The 17,283-nt window shown below is 38.0% G+C and overlaps 1 protein-coding gene across 11 annotated transcripts in view; it reads left to right on the top strand.

The window, feature by feature from the left end:
- Positions 1–17,283, top strand: part of CEP152 (centrosomal protein 152) — a 97,176-nt gene that overhangs the window by 7,028 nt on the left and 72,865 nt on the right. For 7 of the 11 annotated variants that reach the window (XM_070469319.1, XM_070469318.1, XM_070469323.1 and 4 more), the window contains 6 exons: positions 10,326–10,429; positions 10,654–10,726; positions 10,805–11,083; positions 12,196–12,361; positions 15,063–15,206; positions 16,321–16,460. In XM_070469319.1, coding sequence (XP_070325420.1) covers positions 10,326–10,429; positions 10,654–10,726; positions 10,805–11,083; positions 12,196–12,361; positions 15,063–15,206; positions 16,321–16,460 — 906 coding nt within the window. The remainder of the gene's footprint in view (positions 1–10,325; positions 10,430–10,653; positions 10,727–10,804; positions 11,084–12,195; positions 12,362–15,062; positions 15,207–16,320; positions 16,461–17,283) is intronic. The other 4 variants (XM_070469321.1, XM_070469327.1, XM_070469328.1 and 1 more) reach the window with 2 other exon arrangements.

Raw genomic sequence — 17,283 nt, forward strand, 5'->3', positions numbered from 1 at the left:
GGATTGTGTGAGCAAGGGGTTAGTGGTGGAGGCAGGTGAAGAGGTGCCAGATCATGGGATGTCATGGGAAGATGTTTGTATTTTTTTCTAGAAGTGGTGGGAAGCCAGTGGAGGATTTTAAGCAGGGAAGTGATGTCCGATTATATATTTGAAAGATCTTTCTGAATGCTCTGTTGGGTGAATAGATTTAAGGAGAAAAGGAGTAAGTGTGTTTAGTGGAATTCTTGGCCCAGTAGTAATAGTAGCATGGGAATCAGTTTGATTGTGATGATTGTTTTTAGTTTGAGTCAGATTTCTTGATTGGCTATAATAACAGGTTTTTGTACTGAATATTGATATGAGCCATTTTCTTTTTTTCTTTCAAGTGTTTTTTAAAATTTTTTATTCATTATAATTGACTTACGATGTTGTGTTAGTTTCAGGTGTATAGCAAAGTGATTGGTTTCTCTTTTTAGATACTTAGATTCTTTTTTAGATTCTTTTTTCATTGTAGGTTATTATAAGATATTGAATATAGTTCCCTGTGTTATTCAAGAGGCCCCTGTTTGGTTAATTGCTTTTGCATATAGTAGTGTATATATGTTAATCCCAAACTCCTCATTCATTCCTCTTCACCTTTCCCCTTTGGTAAACATAAGTTTGTTTTCTATGTCTGTGGGTCTATTTCTGTTTTGTAAATTCCTTTGTATCATTTTTTTAGCTTCCACATATAAGCAATATTATGTTTGTCTTTTACCATCTGACTTGCATCACTTAGTATGATAATCTCTAGGTCCATCCATGTTGTTGCAAATGGCATTGTTTCATTCTTTTTTATGGCCAATATTCCATTGTGTATATATACTATTGTGTAAATCTTCTTTAACCATTCATCTGTCAGTGGACACTTAGATTGCTTCCATGATATGACCCATTTCCCAATATGTAAAATGATAATTTTTAGTAGTTACCATGGACCATTTGTATTAATCGGAAGCAATGAATGGGGTCAGTTGCCCACATGGCTGGCAATAGCATTAGGGTAGAGACGAAGCTGGCAGCTTGGTGGATTTTGTCTATAGACATGTATTGTTTGTTTGCACAGTGTTTTTGAAAAATTGAATCTAAATTTAAAGATTGGAAAATTTCATGCAGCAGTCCAGAGAATCCGGCCTGTCTTGAAACAGGCTGCATTGGCCTGTGCCTGCACATAGTCGTAGGTGGGCTGGAGCTGAGCAGTGGCTCTCCCGTTCCAGCTGGCCGTGGCGCCCCCACCCCAACCCCCAAACAGAACACAACAAAACATGGACTTGTGTCCTTGAACCCACTAGCTTCACTCTTGTAAATTCTCTGCCAAGTCACCGAGGGCATTGGAGTTTGTGACCCTTGCCAGGGTTTCCAGATTTTGATAGGGGTCTTCACAACGATTGTTGTGGCAGAGATGGGGTTGAGGGTTTTCTGTTACTGTTTAAACTCACAGCATGAGGTTTTCATGACCGTGATGGCCTTGGGTAGTTCATTGGAATTTAGCTACTGGGATTCTTGAGAGGATCAGTTTGAGTAATTATTATACTAGACTTTAAAGAAGAGAAAAAATAATCCTGACAGGTGATTTTTTTCATCAGAAATGGTGGGTAGGATATTAGAGAGAACTTACTACCAGGTGTATTGTGTGGTGAAAGTTTTAAACACTGTACTGATTAAGGAGACAGTGAATTCTAGATGATATAGAAGATAGTCATTGGGATCATTCTTTGATAGATTATGTGCTGGAGTAGGGAATTTCCAGAGGAAAAGATGATCTTAAGAGGTTAAGTATTTGAGAGTGATTGTTTCTAGCACAGTAGAAGAAAATAGCTAGTTAACTTTGACTCTAACTTGATTACTATGGATAATAAATGTTATCCATATGTTAATGAATATTAAATGTTATCTAAATGTTAATAAAAAGTGTTTCATATTTATTAATAAGTATTTTACCTTTTTAAAAAATAGCTGCTAGGGAAGAAGTGAGATCAGAGGTTAGAATTTCAGCAATAAAATTTAGAATTTTTGTAAAAATTTAGCCATATATATATTTTGTCATTAGTTGGTCAGTTCAGTCGCTCATTCATGTCCGACTCTTTGTGACCCCATGGACTACTGCACGCCAGGCTTTCCTGTCTCTCTCCAACTCCCAGAGCCTACTCAAACTCATGTCCATCGTGTCGGTAATGCCATCCAGCCATATCATCCTCTGTCGTCCCCTTCTCCTCCTGACCTCAATCTTTCCCAGCATCAGGGTCTTTTCCAATGAGTCAGTTCTTCGCATCAGGTGGCCAAAGTATTGAAGTTTCAGCTTTAGCATCAGTCCTTCCAATGAATATTCAGGACTGATTTCCTTTAGGATGGACTGGTTAGACCTCCTGCAGTCCAAGGGACTCTCAAGAGTCTTCTCCAACACCACAATTCAAAAGCATCAGTTCTTCGGCACTCAGCTTTCTTTATAGTTCAACTCTCACATCCATACATGAGTACTTGGAAAACCATAACTTTGACTAGACGGACCTTTGCTGGTGAAGTAATGTTTCTGCTTTTTAATATGCCCTCTAGGTTTGTCATAGCTTTTCTTTCAAGGAGTAAGTGTCTTTTAATTTCATGGCTGCAGTTACCATCTTCAGTGATTTTAGAGCCCCCCAAAATAAAGTCTGTTACTGTTCCTATTGTTTCCCTATCTATTTGCCATCAAGTGATGGGACCAGATGCCATGATCTTAGTTTTCTGAATGTTGAGTTTTAAGCCAACTTTTTCACTCTCCTCTTTCACTTTACTTAAGAGGCTCTTTAGTTCTTTGCTTTCTACCATAAGGGTGGTGTCATCTGCATATCTGCTGCTGCTAAGTCGCTTCAGTTGTGTTTGACTCTGTGCGACCCCATAGACGGCAGCCCACCAGGCTCCCCCGTCCCAGGGATTCTCCAGGCAGGAGCACAAGTGGGTTCTGCCTATCTGATGTTATTGATTTTTCTCCCGGCAATCTTGATTCCAGCTTTGTCATGGCAAGTTAAAAAATAATAAATCACCTGATCAAACCTAAGTTCATTTTCATATCCAGAAACCTTTCCACCTGCTCAGTCTCCCTGACCCTACAGTAGCAGAATAGTTTAGAGTCTTAAGAAGTTAAAAAAAAAGAAAATAATCTTTTCATGCCTGCCTGGTTGGGATTGCTTTGGGATTGCCAGGCAGATTAGAGTGTTAGTAGTGGGCTTCCCAGGGCTGCCTGCCAATGCAGGATATGCAGGTTTGATCCCTGGGTTAGGAAGATTCCCTGAAGGGGGAAATGGCAATCCACTCCAGTGTCCTTGCCTGGAAAATCCCATGGACAGAGGAGTCTGGCGGGCTACAGTCCATGAGGCCGCGAGGAGTCAGGCGTGGCTGAGCAGCACACACACACACACACACACACACACACACACACGGCTAATGCACACTGCTTTCTCTACTTAATGAACCACTTTGTATTCAGTTCATCTGTGTAGGGGGATTGCTTACATTCCCAAAGATGTCCCAAGCAGGCCTTATCTGTCTCATGGGCCACTTTGCTAAGGAGATTTTGCTTGTGAGATTTCCCTCTCTGTAAATGGCACAATAACCACTTAGAGATTCTGACCGTCTCGTATGAATGGCCAGTTGCTGATAACAACATGCTTTACCAAGCTGTTTGGTTTTGACACTTTGGGATCAGCTGGGATTTTGTCCACACTTGCCCATAAGTCAGTGAATAAGTCATAGTCAACTTTCAGCCTCCATGCCATCCTCATTAGCACCTCTACAGTGATGTTCTGGACTTTCCTGTTTCTATTCCCTCCCTTGTTTGCATGGAAGAGTAAATGGAGAAAGTGCATTTAATCTTTGGAAAAGGAAAGAGTTTAATAAAGTGATTTCAGTATTCAGAGGACAGTTGGACCAGTGGAATATCAAGACACAGACCACCACAGATCCATATTTTGAAAAAAAAAAAAAAAAGAAAACTCCAAGAATTTTTCAGAGAAGTAAAGCACTATAATCATCTCTAAATCGCCAAAGTTCTGAATGGTATATTGGCAAAAGTTTGGCCATTGTGTTCCAAGGCATAGCAGACGAGTGTATAACCCACAGCCTCACCAGGGTTTCACTGGAAACTCCACCTCTTATACAGTGAACAGAGTGGATTAGAGTACAGGTGAGGGAGGGTGAGAATATGATGGAGCTATGCTATCATGTCAGTTAATGCTCATATCATTCTTTCCTCACAACTTATCGGAGTTCATTACTTTGAGAACTACCGATGTAGTTGTCCTTCTTGCTACTAAGTAGACCTCATTCAAAGTATTCTAGGCAAACTTTTACATGTAAAGCTGGTCCAGAGAAGAGGAATTCAAAAACTCTTTTGTGAACTCATTCATAATGTAACATAGTATAACTGACTCAACTGACATGTGTTTGAGCAACCTCTGGGAGATACTGGAAAGACAGGGAAGCCTGGAGCACTGCAGTTCGTGAGGTCACAAAGAGTCAGTCACAACTTAGCCGACTGAACACGACAACAATGTTCAGTTCAGTCGCTCAGTCATGTCCGACTCTTTCCAACCCCACGGACTGCAGCACGCCAGGCCTCCCTGTCCATCACCAACTCCTGGAGCCTACTCAAACTCATGTCCATTGAGGCAGTGATGCCATCCAATCATTTCATCCTGTCGTCACCTTCTCCTCCCGCCTTCAATCTTTCCCCTTCAGGTTCTTTTCCATTGAGTCAACTTTTCACATGAGGTGGCCACAGTATTAGAGTTTCAGCTTCAGCCAGTCCTTCCAATGAACACCCAGGACTGATCTCCTTTAGGATGGACTGGTTGGATCTCCTTGCAGTCCAGGGGACTCTCAAGGGCCTTCTCCAACACCACAGTTCAAAAGCATCAATTCTTCGGCACTCAGCTCTCTTTATAGTCCAAGTCTCACATCTATACATGACTACTGGAAAAACCATAGCCTTGACTAGACGGACCTTTGTCGGCCAAAGTAATGTCTCTGCTTTTAAGTATGCTGTCTAGGTTGGTCATAACTTTCCTTCCAAGGAGTAAGCGTCTTTTAATTTCATGGCTGCAGTCACCATCTGCAGTGATTTTGGAGCCCCCCAAAATAAAGTCTGACACTGTTTCCACTGTTTCCCTATCTATTTGCCATGAAGTGAGGGGACCAGATGCCATGATCTTAGTTTTCTGAATGTTAAGCTTTAAGTCAACTTTTTCACTCTCCTTTACTTTCATCAAGAGGCTTTTTAGTTCTTCTTCACTTTCTGCCATAAGGATGGTGATGTCTGCATATCTGAGGTTATTGATATGTCTCCCAGCATCTTGATTCCAGCTTGTGCTTCTTCCAGCCCAGTGTTTCTCATGATGTACTCTGCATATAAGTTAAATAAGCAGGGTGACAATATGCAGCCTTGATGTACTCTTTTTCCTATTTGGAACCAGTCTGTTGTTCCATGTCCAGTTCTAACTGTTGCTTCCTGACCTGCCTACAGGTTTCTCAAGAGGCAGGTCAGATGGCCTGGTATTCCCATCTCTTTCAGAATTTTCCACAGTTTATTGTGACCCACACAGTCAAAGGCTTTGACATAGTCAATAAAGCAGAAATAGATGTTTTTCTGGAACCCTCTTGCTTTTTTGATGATCCAGCAGATGTTGGCAATTTGATCTCTGGTTCGTCTGCCTTTTCTAAAACCAGCTTGAACATCAGGAAGTTCACGGTTCGTGTATTGCTGAAGCCTGGCTTGGAGAATTTTGAGCATTGCTTTAGTAGTGTGTGAGATGAGTGCAATTGTGCGGTAGTTCGAGCATTCTCTGCGATTGCCTTTCTTTGGGATTGGAATGAAAACTGTCCTTTTCCAGTCCTGTGGCCACGGCTGAGTTTTCCAAATTTGCTGGCATATTGAGTACAGCACTTTCACAGCATCATCTTTCAGTGTTTGAAATAGCTCAGCTGGAATTCTATCACCTCCACTTAGTGATGATGTGTTCAAAACCTGGAAAATGATCTTGAGTAGAAAGATAAGTGGTTTGAGTAGCAGATGGCAGACAGAAACTTGTACCTGGCAATACAGATTTGAATCCCTCTTAGTTTTTATACTGGTACTTCTCTAGGAGAATAGTAAGCTCAATTGAGCTTGGAATGGTGTAGTTTAAAGACTGTTTCCATCGCAAAGCCTTTCTTCTGCTTTTAACTGCCTTGTTTGATTACTTATGGGTACATTTTTGATGTGTTGTCTCCACTAGGGGGAGTTGTAAAGCTAGCATTTGTTTGCATTTTATATTCTTTATTTAGTGAAATTTTCTTGTCATCACCTAAGTAAAGCAAAGAAACAAATAGTGGAGTGTTCATATTGTATTTTTTGTTGTTGTTCATATTACATTTTGTTTTCCTTTAGCAATTTCTTACACTTTATCTGGGACTTTCCTGGTGACTCAGTGGTAAAGAATCTGCTTACCAATGCAGGTGACCTGGATTCAGTCCCTGGGTCGGGAAGATCCCCTGGAGAAGGAAATGGCAACTCACTCAGTAGGAGTGCCTGGGAAATCCCATGGACAGAGGAGCCTGGCAGGCTGCAGTCCACAGTGTCACAAAAGAGTCAGACATGACTTAGCGACTAAAGAACAACAAATACTTTATCTAGATGGTGCCTTTGAAATGTTTCCCGTAATATGTAGGTATTTTTCAGTAACTGTCACAATGGGAACAAAAACACTGAACTCTGGCTGACTGACACTTACTTATATACAAACAGGTAGGACTGTGTCTTCCAGTGGCCGACTGAATATCATGTGGAAGAAGATAGGAGTGGGAATGGAGAGATTCAGGTTTCCCTGCCGGCCCAGGGGCTATAACTCCTGCTTTCGTGGGCATGCCCCTCACCTGCTCTCGGCCTCACTGTGGTCACCTTTAGCAGGAGAGATTTGGCTTGGAGGGTCTCCATTGTTTCTTCCAGACGTAAAGTTCTATTATGTGTCACTTGCAATATCACTGATATTTGTCTAATAAATGTTGCCGTGTTTCTTTTACAGATATGTGGCAATCTGGGCAAAGTCTTCCCCTTTAAGATTATAAAATTTGTTTTACCTAATGGAAAGGATTTAAAAAAATTTTTTGCATGTAGTGTAATTCATGGACTAAAGGTCTAGCTGCCAAATTATTTGACCCTTTGTCAGTCCCATGTTGGGCCTTTTCAGGGATGTTTTTATTAATAACTTGGCTCTGAGGCTAAGATGAAGATTCTGCTTAGTGTGTATCCATAAAAGCATTATTTCACAATTCATATTTTAAAATATCAGAATCGGTTCATCAGTGTACTTGTCGGGCAACTTGTTTAGAAGACAGATGAATGCTGTCCACTCCATTTGCTGCTGACCTCTGGGGAGAAGATGTATTATCTGCTTTGTAATCTGAGAACTCTTGCTTTCGTGAATATCAAGGATTATAGACTCTGAAGACAGTCTGTTTAGTTAATTTAAGATGAAGAATCTTAAGAAAAGGTTTACATGTTCCTTGTTTTACATTCCCCTTGAACTAGGCTCTTTGGCTGTTCTATGTAGATTATTGTAAAAGTGTTTTGTTGCTAAAGTTCTTTGAGTAAAATGCCCTCAAATAATTTTTTTTCTTTATTTTTTCAGGAACAAACACACCAGCTAGTAAAGGGAGAGGATTTTATAAGACTAGTTTAAAATGCATTTCATAGAGGTCTTAGCAATGCAAATTATCTTTTCCTAGGGAAAGTGTCTCTTTAATTATTAAACTCAGTTGATAACTCAATCATATCCTAAGAGGATTGCATTTGCAACCAAAAGACAGTTATTACTTCCAAATTTGGAAGTCATAAGGGGAATTAGTTCTTGCTGTTTATAAAGATTATTATCTTTGTTCTTGAATCTGTATTTGGTAATTGGGTGGATCTTTAATGAGGAAATTTTATAGTTTCTAAAATTTTCTATTTGGTAACATGCATAAGTTGATATATGATAATTTTGTGTTTTATGGCACAAGGTTCAAAAGCAAAATCTATTTGACAGTTGTATGAGGAGGGTACCCTTTGATCCCAGGAATGGAAGCAGGTGGTATTTTGTTCCTGAATGGCCTTATTGGGAAGCTCATTTAACCTCTCTCTGTCCTCAAAGTTATGGAGCCGAGGAATATAGCCCAGCTATGACAAAGATCTTGAGAAATTTTTTGAATGTGAATGAAATGATTTTAAAATGTTAGTACATTTTGTAAAATATTTTATAAAACACTAAATACAGTAGGGATGTTTTGCTACTTGACAAGTTTACTTATGGATCCAGAAGCATTTTGAGGAACTTAATTGCTTATGCTCAAATTCATTTTCCTCCATGGTTGCCAGTTTTGTTAATTTTGTGGTGTTGCAAAGAAAACTATAAGAACTGCTTAATTATTGTGTGACTTTTTCTATCTTTATGGGAGGGGGTGGAAATTGTACTGTTTAGATGTTCCTATTAAGGTTTTTCTGAATTATAAGGTTGTGTACTTGAACCTCACTGAAGGTTTAGAAGAAAATGTTTTTTCCTTATAGGAGTCCTTATTTGATTTAAGTATAAAACATTTATTTTGATTTTACTCCCTGTGTTATGTGTGGGTATAGTCTTTTTCTTAAAGTTCTCATAGGTGCTTTTTTTTCCTCTTGATGAATTTTGTCTTTGTAAAATCACTTTGCCACCTTTCTCTTGAGTCCCATTGTGGTATCCTACTATATTGATGTGTTCTGTTTTAGTGTTTGTTATTCTTTATATCTTTAGGTCAACTCTGATATGGATAATTCACAAGATGATTTTTCAGTTACCTATGTGAGCAGGTGGTCGATAAGTCAAGGTGCTGGTTGTTAATATCGGTTTCATCAAGATAACTTTTGATTGGAATAGAATATTTTTCTCTTGCTTCATTTTTGGAGAAACCAATGTATTGAGAACACCTTCGAACAAACAATCCACTCAATGTTAGAAATATGTATGTGGGTGAAGAAGTGTCCCCCTTCCCCACCTCACATACCCCATTCCATTCCCAAGTTTGACTTCACCAAAACTCTGTTAACAGTTGGGGCATTCTTTTCAGACATTTCTTAGGGTAGTTTTATTTAACTTTTACCATATGCATTTTAAGAATATCTTTTAAATTATAAGTGTGATACTCAGATATGTTTTATAGCTACACTGCATTTCTTTCATTCTGATGGCAGAGAAATAGGGGAAAAAGCCTGCCATAGACTAAGCAACATCTCATTTTTTTCTTCCGGATTTTTATAGAGTATTTAATATCTTCAAAATTGATTTATTACATAATTTTATGGGACTGATTTATATACTGTGGAGGAACTTGGTTAATTTACTAATAATGTAACTGGTGCTTAGGTTTAAAGAGAAGTCATTATAAGCAGTCCTTTGACCCTTTAGTAACATAATATTTGAATCTTCTGATTATTACAAATTTTAAGTCGTTATATTGGGATTTGAAGACATTTACAGATATTGAAATTCAACAGATTAGACAATTCATTTGTCTCTTTGTCACAGTTTATCTTGAAACTTGAGTGAATTTATCTAGTTGTTATAAGGCTAAAGATGTGATTTTTCTGGAAAAAAATTGGAGAGCAAAATCATGTGCTTTTATGTCAGTTTTAGTTATACTTTTGAGAGCACTGCATCCATAAAAACCTGAGTCTTACAGCCTTCTTTCTACTCAACTGTTTATAAGAGCCAAGCATTGTGTATCTTTTCATCATTGGAATTGGATGGCTCTCTAGTAATTAGTCACTCCCCAAGAGGTTTCCATCCTATTATTGGAGCTTCTAAGGGCTTCCAAGGCCACCTGCTGCTGCTGCTGTTACCACCACCTGGGTACAGTGCATCTGGCCACTCAGATTCCCTGGAGGGTGTCTGATTGCCAAGTCCTCCAGGTCTGATTACTGGTAGAACAGGATTCTGAGACTCAGATCTGCCCCCCGGATAACATGATACAGTGATCGTGCCATTATTATGACCTGCTGTGTTTGCCTAAAGAAGTTTTAGAAGCTTTCCTGCTGTATGTGTACCTGAATCTAAGACCTCTAGAAAAAGATAAAGCCTTCCAATATAAATCCTGATATTTATGTGTTCCCCTTCCCCCAAGTGAACTGACAAACATAATTCCTGTGGAATTTAAGACCTTTATTACATAGAGAAATTAAGAAATTCTTTGACTTCTCCAGTCAAAATCACTGGTGCCAAGGCAACTTTGGTTTGGCATCTTGGGTCTGAGCCAGTGTTGTGTTGACGCTGACCTTTCTGTCTCAGTTGCAGCAGTTACTCACAGACCTGCCTCACGATATGCTGGATGATGACCTGTCTTCCCCCGAGCTTCACTATTCAGACTGCAGCGAGGACGGCAGAGAGGAAGAGTAAGGACCTGAAACCCCTTGTGTTTGTATATCACACTGCTTTGAGTTTTTTCTTTAGATACCTTGCAGGCAATAATAACAGATATGATTGTAAAATTGTAGACTACTACTTAATCCTTTAGGTAAAATTTGGAGGGCACCCATGTTAAAATCTTGAGGTTCTGTATGGTGTCTCTGTCCAAATAGATGATAGGCTCTAATTTAAAATACTGATTTTTCTCAAGCACACATCATTCTGAGCAATTGGAGATGAACTGGACTGAGCATCAAGTGCTGCCTAAACCTCCAAATGTAAATGTAAGTATCTGGCACGAACTTTACTTTGAGGGTGGGAATAGATCTTAGTACTTTTCTCTTACTCTTGTTATCTAATAGGCCTATAATGAGATTCGGGATATATGTATTGGAGAGAAAAGTAGCAATGGCTGGGAAGAGAATCAAAGTAGAACTGAAGACCAGCATCCTGTCTACCATCCTGAAGGAGGTGGAGATGAAGGTGGAAGTGGTTATAGTCCTCCGAGTAAATATGAGCAGACTGATTTATATCACCTTCCTGAAAACTTTAGGCCATATACCAACAGTCAGAAGCAGGAATTTAATAGCCAACCAACCAATGTAATTACATTTTCAGATACTCAAAGGAATCATTTTCAGGTATTGTAAAAACTTGACTTTCAAGAAATCTGTGCATGTGTGTACACATTTATTTGCTGTGTGTGTGTGATTAAGAAATGTTTGTGAAAAGTGCAGTAGTAACATTTAAGTACAAATAATGCTGAGGGTGCATTTATTCAGTCTCATGCTGAATTAGTCGTGCAGTTTTCTGTTTACAGTCTAATTAAATCATATTAAATGAGAATTTTAAAATAGAGACTTTGTGGAAATAATTAAACATTAAAAGTTAAGTCTGTCAAAGAATAGCCACCTTTGTCTACTGAGGCTTCTGGCTTCTACCATTAACCCTGCTCTGGTGAGAAGCTACATTCAGGTACCCTGATAGAGTTTAAAAGTGGTTAATCACCTACATGACACCAGTCAGTTACCTTGATCATCCAGCTCATCACCCTTATCACACATTTTGCGTCAAATACTTCAAAGCCAATTATCTGTTGTGATGATACAGCAGTAGATAGGGTGAATGTGAAGGAAAGAAATACTTTCCCCCTGTGCCTCTGGAGAGTTTGATGAATAAGACCTTAGGATACAGTTAGCTGCTTCTTAGATTTTCTCAATGACCATGAATGCCTCATTTCACTAATAGATATTCTCTGTTACCTGATGACAGGATAAGTTTTTGGTCATTTTAAGGTGGTCATTTCCCCTTACTTCCCCTTACTTACTTATTTCCCCTTACTTCCCTTACTTCTCTATAAAATATTATTCATCCCACAAAAGTTACTGAGTATTTATTACATATGAGTCATTGTATTACATGTTATTGCATAGATGTGTTTTCACGATGTTGGTATCATCTAAATTATTCTTAAATGTTTATTATATACAATCTCACTGGAATTCTTGAATGTTATTTATGGAAATGGCTTTATTATATGCTCAGAAGTACAACTAAAATGTGTGAAATTACATATTTTAGGCTTTCTCTGAACTTTGTTAAGTAACAGTAAGTGCTGTTTTTAAGTGGAGATGTATATATAAAATTTGTAATTGTACCACCATTAAGTGTTATAACAAGTTGTCTAATTCAGATAATTTTTGAAGAAAAGAGCAAATCCTAATCGTCAATTTTGTCTCTCACCTTGTAATAGCAATTTGGTATGTCCCAAGGTCCTAGTTGTCAAGCTTTGGAATCATATAAAGTGACGTATAAACCTTTTCAGTCTTCTGCCCAGAAGAATGGCTCACCAGCCCAGGACATTGCAGAAAGTGACACATTTGAAGGTCTGCAACAGCAATTTTTAGGAGCTAATGAAAGTAGGTATCAAGTTTAAATTTCTTCACTGCCTATTTGGAGAACTTTGAGCACTTGGAGCATGTTCAAGAATTATGATTTTAAGTAAGATAATGAAATTTTTTGAATAGAGTCCAATTTTAAAAGATATATCCTGAAGTTTGAATAAGCTGACATGAAGCCTAGAATTGACTTCAAATATCATGTTGTTGGGGGGTAAGTTTGTGTGTGGATGCAGATAAAGTGAGACGGGCTATGAGTACACAATTGTTGAATCTAGGTGATGGTTTCATGGGGTTTATTGTACTCTTTTCTCTACCTTCTTATATATTTGAAATTTCCCTTAATTAAAAATTAAAAGAAATTTTCTCAGCTGTATATTTCAGTCATTCTATTTGGTTAAGACTTAATTAGCTTCATATAGCATATCTTTCTTAAAGAAGTCTAAATTGGAAAATGAAATGTAGTTTTCTTTTCAATCTTAGATTTTTTTCACTACATAGAAATATAATTTAGTAAGTCAACCATTATCTTAATTTTTTTTTGTTTGTTTTTAGAGTTTTATGTAATGGACAACTTTGATATAAATGACTGTATACTCAGAATTAAAACTAGACTTACATCTCAGGTTTAGTCCTGTGACACTTGCTAAAAATTTTCTTTTAAATAGTATATGTATCAGTAAAAGTGCTACTCGGGAATTTTGAGGAGATCCGAACATTCAAAACTAAAAACCAAACTTGACTAATCTGAATCTTTGTTTTCATACATCCAACTTTTGTCATCCTTCTCTCTGGCATGTGAAATAACTTCTAGCTATTGCTGAAGAGCCAGTTCACATTCTAGAATGTGAACACAAGTGTTGTCTTTGTATTACATTTAAGAAGTGGGGGAAAAGTCATATCAGATATTCTGGGTTTCCTGGGCTGCGTGCACCACAGAGAGAACTGAGCCCTAGTGCCCTAACTTCATGGTGCTGCTTCCATCTTAAGCTTAGGCTATAGATAGTGTCAAAGAGCACCTTTTCCCCCAGCGAGCTGACAGCAAATATGTGGGCAGCCTCTCTCTGTTCCTAAGGTTTTGTGGAATGCAGAGATGAGGAGGTGGACAGTGTGTGTGGCATAACTCTTTTGGGGTTAAGTAAATAGACATCACAACGGTGGCCTGACACCTTGATGTTATTCTTTCAGTTCTGCTGTGTTTGGTTACATTTATATTACCTGGTCGTTTTGCACATATCGCTTTCATCACTTCCTTAACAATCTGCATTTTTATCCAGTTGATTCATTTTTTGTTAGTTACACATTTGCCTAAATTTGACATCTGAAATTTAATTAACTTAGTGGTAGTGCTGGATTTAGTGATTATAGGCTCTTAGTAACGGTAGTTTAAAAAAATGAATTTGAAGAGAGGTGCCTTGTAGATTGTGTTTATTCCTGGATTAGCCATGTTCTAAGGCCCAAGAGAAGTTTGACTTGTAACAGAATTTTCAGCCTTCATTTGGAGGTTTCAACCATATCTCTTTTTAAAAAGAAGATTGTTTTATTTGTTAGCAAATAGTAGCGTTGTTCTTATAGGAAAATATTCGTCATTGTGTAGTTGAAAGATTATCCTGCTTCTGTGAATCACTTTTTTCTTTTTCTCCCCCAGTGATTTTTAAGTGGTCCTTAAAATGACTTTAATTCTGAAAGAAGACCTCAAAATTTTTTTATTAATCTATTCTTGAATTTGTTAATTTAGCAGTTATTTGCCACTATAAATGATTTCATTCTTGCTTAAAATAAAATATTTTGAGAAGGATGTCTAGAAATTTTCTTCGAATATGGTTTTATAGAAGTTGATGTACTTTTATTTTTCAACTTAATGAGAGCTTGGAGCTCTATTCGATTGTTATTGGTATATACTTATTTTTCATTAGCTTGAATGGTAGTGATTCAGAGGTATACATTAACTAGTGACTTTTCAGACTTTCCTGGCAGTGACCATAGTAAGAAGTATGTTTTTTTTTTTGCATTGTGATGATGTCTACAATATTTGTGTAAATATTGTATAAATAAGTTTTACATAGTAATACTTATTTATGCTACATGATACACTGATCATATTCTGTCTTGTTATTACCAAACCAAAACTTGGATCTTCTTGCCTGCTTGCAGTAAAGTCAGCCTAACCAATACCTGGTTGTGGTGAAGGGAAAAGTGTGAAAATGTGTCACTGAGTCGTGTCTGACTCTCTGTGACCCCGTGGACTGTGGTCCGCCCGGCTCCTCTGTCCATGGAATTCTCCAGGCAAGAATACTGAGTGGGTTGTCATTCCCTTTTCCAGGGGATCCTCCCACCTCAGGGCTTGAACCCAGGTCTTCTGCATTGCAGGCAGGTTCTTCACTGAGCCATCAGGGAAGTGCGGCATTTAAGATAAGGTGCTGCAAGAGAAGTCCTGGACAGCTGATGCTTAAAAAGCTCAAACTCCTTAAGTGGCCCTGTAAACGCTGCACTTGCCTTCACTACAACTAGGTGTCAGTAGGTTGGCTTTACTGTGTGCGAGTGAGCAGACCCAAGTTTTTGGCCCAGTAACATTGTTTATTAAAAATGCTAGTCATAATCTTCTGAATTGATTTCATGATACCCTAAGTTGTATTTGCAGTTTGATAAAACATTGCCCGAAATGACCACAAATTTATATTTTGATATGCTTTTATCTAATAAATTGTCTTTAATTCCCAAGCAGACTCTGCAGAAAATATGCAGATTATTCAACTTCAGGTTCTTAACAAAGCTAAAGAGAGACAACTGGACAATTTAGTTAAAAAGTTAAATGAAAGTGAACGTCAAATTAGATATCTGAATCATCAGCTTCTGATAACCAAAGGTGAGAAAACAACTGTTGAGTGCTGTTGTGTTTGAGGTTCATAGAGCTAGATAGCTTGTTTCCAGTAACCTCATTTTAAATATGAAGCGTAGAGATTTGATGCACTTGATGAAGGGCTCACGATGAATCAGTCAGAACAAAACAAAAATCCAGGACTTTTGACACATTGCCTTGGACTCCTTTCCAGAACATACATTTTGAGGTCCTCATTTTTTCCCCTTTTTTCTATTTTATTAGACTAATAGAATCAGTGAACATTATATAAATATGCTGATAGCATTCCATCTTAAAAAGGTATAAAAAAAAAAGTATCAATTCCTTATGTAGCTTACCTTGGATAAAGTATTCCAGTTCCCAGAGAGACTTGTGTTTAGTGTGCAGTACGTTTTCTGAGCCTATGAATTAGCGTAACATTTCAATCCAAGTAAGAGTTAGTGATCCTGAACTGCTTTGAGAGTGCCAAGGAGAAAATGTGGTCATCTCTGGGAGAAGCAGAGTGTAAACACAGGTTTCAGATTATAATTGCTCACTCTTCATGCTTTCTGTAGTTTCGGTCAGTGTTGAACTCTCATTTGTAGAATAATTTTGTGACTGAACTCCAGCTTATTTCAAACTTAATTGATAGTGAAAAGATCTTTTTGTAATGCTCATGAAATTTATTTTGAGAGAAGAGCTTGTGAACTGTTACAGTAAAGTATGTGGGAAGAATTAAAGACTAGGTGAATTTAAGAGGTCATTGAGAGTATGTATAAAAAGTAATTTTTCCTCAGATTGTTTCTTTGATCAGCAGGCGCTTGTCACGTCTATGTAGCTTCTCAAGTAACAGATATTGAAATGATTTTTTAGGGGATATTTTGGTCCCTAAAGGGATACAATAAGATTTTTGAAGAGAGTGGTTGCTGTTCTGTAAAAAAAAAAAAAATTTTTGATGTCACTCGCATTCTTTTTTTGAAGCTTTTCTGACTTTTTCCAAATCAAGTGAAGTTCATTATCTGAACTGAATTAAATGCAGCAGCATTTATATGTGATAAAGGTCTCATGTTTGATAGATTATGGCAATTAAGGATCCCTCTTCAGTAACATATTACTTATATAAAATTTTTTAATATTCTAGATGAAAAGGATGGTTTGGCCCTCAGCCTTCGAGAATCACAGAAACTCTTTCAGAATGGAAAAGAAAGAGAAATACAGCTTGAAGCACAAATAAAAGCACTGGAGACCCAAATACAAGCACTAAAAGTCAATGAAGAACAGGTAAATATTTGATCTTCATTATTTACGGTAAAAAGTTGTTGATTACAATGAAATGTTAGTTGTTTAATGTTTTGTATTGTGGGACTAAATTTAGAAAAGCTTTGAAGTTTACACATTCTTCTCCTATAAGTCAGTCTACATTTCTTTCCCTTTCCTTGGAGGAATGGGTCTCCCATTCACCTAGTCATCTATCCACCAGAAATCTGGAGGAGAGCTCAGCTTCGGTGTTCCTTTGTCTAGTCAGCCACTGCGTTGTGTTGAGTCTCCTCATTTCTGCCCACACGTCCCTAGTTCAGTATGTTATCATCTTTTGCAGAAGTCTCGTATGTAGTCTCTAATCTTTTACCCCTTCTCTTCTTTCATCTGGCCATCTGAGTAATCTTTCTGAAGCACAGTTCTAGTTATGCCTTTCCCTTACTTAAAGTCTTTCAATGACCCTGCTTTACTTGCGGGATGAAATAGGGTGTCAGGATGACCATCTGATCCTTGCCTTTCTCTTTCTCACTTTTTTTTCCCCCATTTTATTTATTTATTTTTTTTACTTTACAATATTGTATTGATTTTGCCATACATTGACACGAATCTGCCATGGGTGTACATGTGTTCCCCATCCTGAACTCCCCCTGCCCCACCTCTCTCCTCATCCCATCCCTCCGGGTCATCCCGGTGCACCAGCCTTGAGCACCCTGGCCCATGCATCGAACCTGGACTGGCGATTCGTTTCACATATGATAATTTACATGTTTCAGTGCCATTCTCCCATATCATCCCACTCTCGCCCTCTCCCACAGAGTCCAAAAGACTGTTCTATACATCTGTGTCT

Source organism: Odocoileus virginianus, chromosome 6 (genome assembly GCF_023699985.2).
Source record: "Odocoileus virginianus isolate 20LAN1187 ecotype Illinois chromosome 6, Ovbor_1.2, whole genome shotgun sequence".
Classification (NCBI taxonomy): domain Eukaryota; kingdom Metazoa; phylum Chordata; class Mammalia; order Artiodactyla; family Cervidae; genus Odocoileus; species Odocoileus virginianus.